Source organism: Sarcophilus harrisii, chromosome 3 (genome assembly GCF_902635505.1).
Source record: "Sarcophilus harrisii chromosome 3, mSarHar1.11, whole genome shotgun sequence".
Lineage (NCBI taxonomy): Eukaryota > Metazoa > Chordata > Mammalia > Dasyuromorphia > Dasyuridae > Sarcophilus > Sarcophilus harrisii.
The window spans coordinates 192,688,559-192,699,195 of NC_045428.1; the positions used below are offsets into that span (position 1 = coordinate 192,688,559).

The following is a 10,637-nucleotide window of genomic DNA, read 5'->3' on the forward strand; positions in this document are numbered from 1 at the left end:
GTATATATGCATACATATTTTATACTTACATGTTCCGTTGGTAAAATGTAAGCTCCTTTGGCTTTATTGAAAAATACTTCTGGTTTGTAGAATCTCTGCCCTTCTTTTTTAAATCAAGTTAACATTTGTCCTCCTCCAGGTCTACATCACCTTTCCCATTCTTTATGACAGGATAACTAAGAGCTCAGCAAATACATCTACCAGTTTTTTGGGTGCTCTTTGATGTTTATCTGAGCTGTTTTGGAACGTATTAAGACAGAAGATCTTTTACCATCTCCTTAACTTTTGTTGTGTTTTCACTTCCTCTGAACAATTTTTGTTTTGACTTTGGTAGAGTAAACATAAGCAAAATAAGTTAAATAGTTTTGTTCCTTTTCCATTATGTATTGTGATCCTTTCTACCCTCAAATGAGATCAGTAGTGATCTCAGCTTTGTGAATCTGAAAGCACTATTTAAGTGTTATTATTATTATACTATATTATGTTATTAAAATCCTGAGTAGTCATCTTTTCCTTTCTCTGATCCTCTTTCCATTTGTATTATCTTTTCATTCTTTGTCTTTAGCATTCATTGCCGATGTTGACTGATTGAGCTTTAGTCTCAGCTTCTAGTCTTTTCCTGACATTTTATATTCCCTATTTTCTGCTCTTCTCTCATATATGTGATATGATTTAATCTGATTTAAGTCTTTTTCAATAGCTTTCCTCTTTTTTCATCTTTGGAATTTTTGTTTATATCCTCAGAATCTCAATCTCTTTGGACCTCAGTTGTCTTATTTTTAAAATGGGGTGATATTATGTGGGATACCTCTTTTACAAGGTTTGGGACCAAAATGGCTTAATGCATGAATAATACAATGTTGAATTTTAAGCACTTCATAAATGTAAACTATTATGATGAAGATACATTAACCTGGGTGTCCCAGAAACTTGTACTATCTATCTTACCTTTAGGTACAAGGTTTATCAAATAATTTTTAATCATTCATTTTGGATATAGATGATAAAGAAGGCATGAGAAGAACAGTAAGTTTTGTTTTTTTGTTTTTAGTAAATTGTTTTTATAAATTGTTTTTAGAACATTTCTAAATGGTGTGTTAAGTGTGAAGATCGCGTATTTTAAAATCAGCAGGAGTCCGGAGTTCAGGTTAGGGGAAAATCGTCAGTCTTTATTCTCAATGAAGAAGGATTGGAGGTGGAAGAGAATCGGCGATAGCAATGTATGCAGCTGAGTCAAGAAGCTAGCTAGATCACCAGCCACACGACCAGCAGCCAGGAGAATGGAACCCAGGCCCAATCTCTCCCAGCTTCTCTTCCTGTTCCTCTCTCTGCCTCCACCCACCAAAATCGTCATTTCCTGTACAACACATCAGGACTTGCACAGAGAGTGGGCAGGGACCATTCTTTATCCAATCATGTATATTAATAGAGTATAGTCCAATTACTATTTAGCCTCATGTACTTGGGACCTCAGTGCATCAACTCAAACCTCAGCCCATTACATCTCCCACTTTCTTTTATTTTAGAACACAGGTGGTCATGCCATCCCTTATTTTAGAACACAGGTGGTCATGCCATCCCTGACTCCTCAGGGAGGTCAGAGCCCCCAAGGGGAGGTGATCACAGCCTCCCTAACTTCTCAGGGAAGGAGGTGAAAGCACCGAAAAGGAGGTGATCACAGCCTCCCTGACTTCTCAGGAAAGGCGGTGAAAGCACTAAAAGGAGATGATCACGCCCTCCCTGACATCTCAGGAAGGGAGATGAAAAGCACCAAAGGGAAGTGGGGGTTGCTAGCAGGTTTCTGGGCTGAAGGGTCTTATTATGCACAAACCCATCAGCATGGGAGGTATTACACAAGCACATAGCAATAACGCAGAGGCTATTAGGGATGACTCTCCCCACAGTCAGTGCAGGCTCGATGTGGTGTAACAAACATGAATTGTACACGCAAGTAGCAGAATAGCAAACAATATAAATCAACATGGTGTTGGAAAAGATCACCAGAAGTCCTAGAAGGAGGGTATGTAAACAACAGTCACACATACACCTTCTTCAGCAGCCAAGAGATAGTCCAAAACTAATCTATTTATTGTCCATTACTTCACATGTCAGGGAATCCAATGATCTCCCTGAGTTTTTGAAGTCCTGCAAAAGTCTTTTTATGTGTTAGGGAATCCAATGATTCCAGCAGATTTTGAAGTCCTGTAACAGTCTTATCATTTCTCAGAGAATCCAATGATTCCTGAGAGTTTTCAAGTCCTATGTCTCAGAGAATCCAATGATTCCTGAGGATTTTTGAGTCCTATGGCTCAGAGAACCCAGTGATTCCTGAGGGTTTTGAAGTCCAACAATCTTTGATGTCCATGAGTCAAACGCCATAACTGCCACGCTCTTTCAATGGTGAGCACAATCAGCAACAGAACCACCGATATTTCTTGAGTCTTCTCCTTTGTTTCAAGGGTCTGCTCCGTCTCTCTGCGATGGACAATGCGAATATGGCTCGTTGGCACCCATCTGATTCCTTCTCCACCTGCAGAGATACAAGCAAACCCTCTCCCCAAAGCAGTTAGCCTATCTGGTCCTTTCCATTCACCACTTTCTGGGTCTCTCCACATCACCTGGCGATTATCTAAAGATAGTGGAGTGCTTCGCACTGGACACTGACCTTCCGATGGGTTATAAAACCTGTCTGCGGAGCCAGTGCATCTTTGTCAAAAATCAAGAAGTTAATAGTATAAAGGGCTAGATTTAGAAGTTCTCTAGGGTTACCTGTGGCTCCCCTTTCTTTTGTTTTTGGAGGAGCATCTTAATATCTGTTTCTCCTCTCTACATTGCCTGTCCTTGAGGATTGAAAGGTATGCCCGTGTTGTGTAAAATCTTATACTGTGCACAAAAGTGTGCAAAATGTTTTGAAGTATAAGCAGGACCATTATCTGTTTTTATTGCTTGTGGCACACCCATAATGGCAAATGCTTGTATGAGGAATTAGTGACCATGGGCTGTCTCTTTTGCTGCTGTATTGCAAAAGTGAATCCGAAAGGTTCTACCACAATGTGGATGAAAGACAGATGACCAAAAGATTTATAATGGGTCACATCCATTTGCCAGATTTCATTGGGTCTCAAACCACGAGGGTTCTTCCCTGGAGGCAGTGTAGGAGCATGGAAAGGCAGGCAAGCCATACAGGCTTTTACTACGCTCCTGGCTTCCTCTCTTGTTATTCCAAATTGTAAACGTAAAGCTCGAGCAGCCTGATGATATTTAGAATGAGATGCCTGGGCTTCGTGGAACAAAGGAGTATTGACCAACATAGTTAGAAGGCTATCTGCCTTTGAATTGCCATCAAATATGGGACCTGGAAGTCCCATAGCTCTTACCTGGATGCTTTCTCACTTGCTCTTGAAGTTTCTTGAAGAGCTGATATATATTAGAGGCTGCAAATTTTATTTGGGCTGTGGCAATTCTTTGTACCACACCTACTGAATAGGCTGAATCAGATATTATATTTATGTCTCCTGGATAATAAGTAAGAGCTAGAATGATGCATACAATTCATTCTGCTGAGTGGACTGAAAAGGAGTTCTGACTACTCTCTTTATAGTTAGATCATGAGAGTACACAGCACAAATATTATGTTTGGATGCATCCGTGAAGATAGTTGGTCCTTTAAGAGGAACTTTAGAAACTTTTTCTTCAAGAATCCATCGCTAATTATGTAATAGTCTAGTTATCTTTAATGGAGACCCATGTAAAAATTTGGAGCCATGGCTAATAAATTTGCCTGGATGGTCTCACAACACATTAATTTGTGTATTGGTATAAAAGGTGTATATCTTGTCAGGTCTTGTCCCAGATAATTGTACTGCTGAAGCTAGTGGCCTTTAATAGATTCTAGCCACAAGCACTGGGTAGGGTGTAAGGCTTTGTTCTGGTTGTGCGGAGGTTCACCCACTCTATCACACTGTCTCCTTGATGAAGGACTGCTGTGGTGCCTCTTGTGTGGCAAAACTGATATCTCAAGGGTTTTGAGTGACTCTTTCAACCACATTGGATAAAGCCAGTTCAACTTCTCTCAAAGCCTCTGAGCTTCTTTTGTAAGCTGGGTGGTGAATTTAAAGCACTGTCTCCTTAAAATGTCATATAACGGTTGTAACTGATAGGTAGTCAAACCTAACACTGGTCACATCCATTGGATATCTCCTATCAATTTCTGAAAATCATTCAATATGTTTAGCTTTTCTGTTCTTAAGGACAGTTTTTGAACTGTAAGCACCTTAGGGTATACTTCATATCCTAAATATTGAAAAGACATGTCTTTGAATTTTTCTGGTGCTATGTATAATTTGTAATTCCTAGTGTTTCTATGGTCTTTGTAGACATCTTCTAACATTTGTTCCTCAGGTGCACATCCCAATATGTCATCCATGTAATGTAATAGCATAACTTTTGGGAATGCTTTTCTTACTGGAGCAAGAGCAGCAGCAACATACTTTTCACACATAGTAGGGCTGTTTTTCATTCCCTGTGATAAAACTGTCCATTCATATATTTTATAAGGCTCAGCTAAGTACGCTGGCACTGAAAAGGCAAATCTTTTCATATCCTCCTTATCCAGAGGGATAGAATAGAAAACAATTCTTAATATCTATGACCCAAAGAGGCCATTCTCTAGGCAACTGAGTAGGAGATGGAAGTCCAGGCTGAAGAGTTCCCATAGTGTCCATCTGTTCATTCACTTTTCTTAAATCCGTTAACATCCTCCATTTTCCAGATTTCTTTTTCATAACAAACACTGGGGAATTCCAAGGACTTAGAGAAGGTTTTAAGTGTCCTTGGTCAAGCTGCTCCTGTACTATATCTAATAAGGCCTGAATTTTATGTTATAAGGGCACTGTTCTATCCATACTGTGTATCGTTTTCCATTGGATAGGAACAGGTGAAAGTGTTGGCAGGCCTTCAACAGCAGCCCTGCTTAAAAACTAAAGTATCATTTTAACCCTAATTGCTGTAAACGTCTCTTCCCTACAGATTGATGGGGATTTTTCTACTATAAAAGGAGTAAAAACTCCTGTTTGCTTCAAAAGTCCATCTCATAGGGCAGCACTAACTTCAGCTGCTATGATCCTCCTACACCAGACATGTAGGTGTTCTGCTTTAATCTTTGGCCAGTGACTGTGCCAATTGGCACCTCTAATGACGGTCGATCTCATAGTGTCTACCAGTCCTTCCAATGGAAGGCATTTATATAGATCGTGAGCATAGGTGGTCAGTTGTTACAGCTGCTGTCCAATATATTGCTGGATTTTGTGATCTGAAGTCAGAATCTGGGTGACTATCACCAAGCTGCTTATTAGGATTCTGTATGAGTAAACCTGATGCTACTATTTCTCCTGGGTGATGTCACATTGTCTGCCTGTATTGGTGACTGGGATATTATCTACACATTCAGTTTCCACATCAGTGTGTGGATGGACACTGTTTTGTACGTACTCTCAGGAGGTAAAATGGTCAAGCCTACTGTGCCCGGAGGCAAGGGATCCATAGGCTGGAGAGGAACAGATTTCACCTCTCCAGGGGGTATCTCAGTTGTCTCAGCTGCATACAACTCTATTCTCCTAATTGTAATCAGCTTAATTGTATCCTATTTGTATCCCTAATTGTATCCCTAATTGTATCAGCTTAAGCATGCTTTCTATAGCACCACTTGTGGGTGGGGTTGAAGGGGTTGAAGGGGTTGGGGGCGGGGATGGAGAGTTTTTAGCTAGCATTTGTCCCATTTTAGCCAAAGAAAGATTACTGGTTTAGTTTTTAAGAACAATACTCACCCAAGTTCCTGGTCACGGAGACTTCTTCAGTCCTTGGTGCCACGTTACGCCAAATGTGAAGATCAGTATTTTAAAATCAGCAGGAGTCCGGAGTTCAGGTTAGGGAAAATCGTCAGTCTTTATTCTCAGTGAAGAAGGATCGGAGGTGGAAAGAATCAGATAGCAATTGTGCAGCTGAGTCAGAAGCTAGCTAGATCACCAGCCACACGACTAGCAGCAGGAGAATGGACCCAGGCCCAATCTCTCCCAGCTTCTCTTCCTGTTTCCTCTGCCTCCACCCACCAAAATCGTCATTTCCTGTACAACACATCAGGACTTGCACAGAGAGTGGGCAGGGACCATTCTTTATCCAATCATGTATATTAATAGAGTATAGTCCAATTACTATTTAGCCTCATGTACTTGGGACCTCAGTGCATCAACTCAAACCTCAGCCCATTACATGTTAGGAAGTTTATTGTGAGCCATATCTGATGTTACTTCTTTAAATCTGAGCAGCCAAGTTGTCTGATCATCTTTAGCTCTGCTGTGGACTCAGAATAGTTTCTCTGAAGTACACATAAGAAAAGGAGAATAGAAAGATCTCATTCCATAGCCCTTCTCATTGTACTTCAGATTGACATAAAAGTTTGGTTTTTTACTGCTAAAAGGAATACATGTGTTCTCTTTAGTTTTCTTAGTGTAAAATCTCTTAACTCTATCAGGAACTAATTGCACAACACTTATTTTTCCCCTATTTTTTTTTTCCATTTCACAATAGAAGAAAAAAAAGTCACAGCAATAGCATGCCAGGATTTCCACAGCCCATAGGGGCTATTTTTGTTTTACAGTAAAGTCCAAGATCTCTGCCCACTCCCCAAAATTAGACTCCTGGCACCCATATAGGAGAGCAACCTTGCTTTTAAAAAAAAAATCCCTCTGCTCTTGAAGATAGAGAATAGAGATTGGAACTTTGATTCTCTGGCTGTAGAGAACTCCCAGATGTGGAAAGATTTAAAATATCCCTCAATTTTTTTTCTGTGTTCTGGGGGACTCTGTGGTGGACATATGATCAGCAAAGTATTCCTACAATCCCAGTCCCCAACAAAGTGTGATGGCCATTATAACTGGTTTCAGCAATTTAAGATTGAAGCCTAAGAAAGAGTAGAACCATTGTACCCTTAGAGCAAAATAATGAGCATTTCCATATGGATTTTCACTGGCTTGGTAAAAGATTCTTTCTATCCTTAAGAAGCAACTTTTTGTTAATTCAGGGCTTGATATTTATATACACAGCATCTGTGCACATACCAGTTCTTTGTGAGATTTGTGCTCATTTTAGAAATCTCAAAAATAGATGATTATAAATGCACAGAACCATTACCATCACCTCACAGACCAGACTGATGAAAATCTCCTTTTGTATGGCACCAAGGGAGCCACTCAGGTCTGTCAGTCATCTGTTGTAAGTTAGATTGTGAGCTTCCATAAAAGAACAATCACCTGCTCCCTGGAGGACATTTGTTCTTGTGAGAAATGAAAGATGTCTGTGGGTCCACTGAGAACTGTTCCATCAAGATGATAGCTATAGGTAATGAGAACATTCCTCCCTTAAAAATCCTCTGCTGAACTCCACACATCTTGCAAGTTTTATAGGTAGTAAAGAAAAAAAAAAGTGAGTCTATGGCGCTCTGTGTGTGTGTTTGTGTTTGTGTGTGCTAACATGCTCTAAACTTTATACCAAAATTAGGTGTTTTTTGTTTTTTGTTTTTCTCTAGTGCCATGGTCTGTCTATCGATGGCTATGTTCTCCCATCTTCAACCACAAGAGAGGTAAAGTCACAAAAGTGGTAGTTTTCCTCCACTATTTTATGGTAGTTTGTTTTTACGTGATTAGTACTTCCTTTCATTTTTTAAAAGTCTGCTTTGTTTTTTTTTTTTTTTCAAACACCCTTGCAAGTAATTTTGCATAGTCTTTCTTTCACATTTATCATCCTCACCTTTTCTTTATTCATTCCCAGCTCCTTTTTTTCTTCCCAACCCACCATAACCTCAACTCAAGAAGACATAAATATCTCTAACAATAACAATAACAGAGAAGATTTTGCTCCCTAAACATATTCAAGTGAAAGCTAATGTAGAAGAAAAGCCAGAATTGTAGCCTTAGTCTTATTTCTCTTGTCAGTTCACTAGCCAGAACCAGAAGGAAAGCCTCTCCTGACATTTCCTTCTGAACTGACTACCATCATCTATGCTGGCTTTGCATTTCTGAGGCCAGACCTGCTCTTTTGGGATGTGTATTCCCTGTTTTCTAATATATACTATTATTCCCTAGATTGGTTTGCATAAATTAAAACATTAAATTGAAAAAAGAGAACCCTTGTTCCTCCTTCCAATCTGCACATTGGTATTTAGCAGACTTCAGTCAGTATCACCTTTTATAAAATTTATTTAACATCTTAACTAGTTTAGTCCAGTTAAGAGCTAGAACATGCTGTGGAAGTGGGGAAATAGAAGTAAGGCTAACAGAATTATAAAAAGACAAGTCATTCCATTTCCTAGAGAACATATCAAAAGTTTTTAAGTATCATAATATATCCAAATGTACTTGAGGGGGAAATGTAATCAGTTCTCTTTCTGGTTTTGTCATTTATTCATAGAATCAGAAAAGTTCTGGAGGATGTTTAAATCTTGTGGTTTTATCCCAGTGTCCTCAGGCTGATGAATGTTTATACCATCCAAGATGGCTTATTTCTGTATGAGATTTCATGGAATTTAAGTATTTTCTAATTGTTCTAAACAGGTCAGCTACTGAACAGTGAACCCCACCACAGCAAGCCAACATGTTATTTCCTAGATAATAGAGCTTGAGAATGTGTATCTTATAATATGATATTTTGTCCACATGAGCCTAACAGGATATTTTCTCCTTTTCTCCCTCGGCTCTCCCTCATCTCTGGCAGATGACCCCTCAGGAGATCAAGTTTGCTGTCCATGTGGAATCTGTGTTGAACCGCGTACCTCAGCCAGAGTACAGACAACTGCTCGTTGAAGCTATCCTTGTCCTTACTCTCCTGTCAGACACAGAGTTAAATAGCATTGGAGGCATCATCCACATAGACCAAATAGTGCAGATGGCCAATGAATTCTTCCTAAAGGAACAGGTTTGTGGAGTGGTGCCCTAAAGGAAACTAATGTAAGGCAGGTTATAGGATTTGAAAGTTAATTGAAGATCCTGCCTCTCCTAAAAGGAGAGCATGCTCATTAAAATAAAGATGATTTTCCTAAGGTAGAAAATTGATTGTGTGACTTAGAAAATTACATTTCTGCCATTTATGAAATAAATTGCATAAATATATAAGCAAATATACATAAATTTAAAAATAATAAAATATTGAATATTAAGAGACAAGATAACAGTGGAAAAGAAGAAAAAATATATACTTGTTTATGGGGAATTTTTTTTTTTAATCCTTAAGGTAAGTATGTAAAAGTATGTAAAAAACCCATTAAACTTTTCTGAATGCTTCTGAATTCAAGGCAGTTTTGGTATTCCTAGTATCTGTATTGGAATTATTTCCCCTATTTAAAAAGAAAACAACATAAATAGCAATGTGATATCCCTTCCTTCTAGCTTCTGGCCTTTTCAAACCTATGGAATTAAGTAGAAAATTAGATGTTAATCTTTGCTTATATCATTTATCTTTTTTCCATCTCATCATCTTTTTTCTTCTCTCTTTCACAGACATCCCTGGGAGTCATGGACACCCTGGAACAAGACCCAGCAACAGGAATTTGCCATTTTTTCTATGATAGTGCCCCAAGTGGAGCCTATGGAACCATGACTTACCTGACCAAAGCAGTTGCTACTTATTTGCAGGAATCACTTCCCAGTACAGGATGCCAAATGCAATGAGACATCTCCCACCAAGTTAACATGCTTCTAGATCTGCCTTGGGCCTCACCCTTGAAAGACACTTCTTTTGTTGGATCTTTGGATCTCTCTGTGCTGCTTCCAGATAATAATCCATCAGAAAACTTTAGCCCAAAAGACATCGGAATCTGACCTTGTCACATACCATGTGTATGAGTGTCCCATAAAAAAATTATGAGAACTATGTGTTCCCTGAGTCACTTTATAGTGTCATTTTTAAAGTTCATTTTTCTAATGTACATCTCAGAATATCTGTCCTCACTAGTTTATAGAGGGAATTAGAAATGTCTTTCTTTTGAATAAAAAGTAAATGAGAATCTAGCCTAAACAGCTTCTCTAGAATAGTCACAGAAATTGATTCTGTAAATTCATTCTAAAGATGGAAAAAACCTATATCCAAGCTATATCTATGGGGCCTATGGCCAGGTGAGGGAAAAAAATTGAACATTCAGGTTCAGTATTATCTGTGCAAGTATATCTTGTTATGAAACTTGATTTTTGTGTGTGGCTTGATTTCTTCCTTGACCTCTGGTTATTTTATTAAAGGGACCTTCATGTAATCCAACTGTCATATTTTCAGAGTTCAGTATCATTTGTTTATTGCCAAAAATTAAGAAATTTGGTTCCTGTAATTGGGAGAGTGGTATAATTCTCAGCTTGGTAGTCTTTCTCAAAAATGCTTCATTTTCTTACCCCTGGGGAAAACAGGAAGGTTAAATAAAGATCAAGTCTTTGCAGAAAAGGTGAACATGCATATAGTTTAATTCACTTAAAAAGACTGGATAAAAAGCTTTTTGGAAACATCCACTCACCCTAGGAATCATATAGGCAGCTATCTTTCTCAAGATGCTTTCTTCCACCTTGTCTACTCAGAGACAAAAGTGGAATATCTTGGCTTTC

The 10,637-nt window shown here is 38.8% G+C and overlaps 1 protein-coding gene across 3 annotated transcripts in view; it reads left to right on the top strand.

The window, feature by feature from the left end:
• Positions 1-10,310, top strand: part of PHKA2 (phosphorylase kinase regulatory subunit alpha 2) — a 128,479-nt gene extending 118,169 nt beyond the window's left edge. For all 3 annotated transcript variants that reach the window (XM_031958910.1, XM_031958911.1, XM_031958912.1), the window contains 3 exons: positions 7,583-7,636; positions 8,767-8,967; positions 9,549-10,310. In XM_031958910.1, coding sequence (XP_031814770.1) covers positions 7,583-7,636; positions 8,767-8,967; positions 9,549-9,719 — 426 coding nt within the window. In that variant the 3' untranslated portion in view covers positions 9,720-10,310. The remainder of the gene's footprint in view (positions 1-7,582; positions 7,637-8,766; positions 8,968-9,548) is intronic.
• The last annotated feature ends 327 nt before the right edge of the window (positions 10,311-10,637 follow it).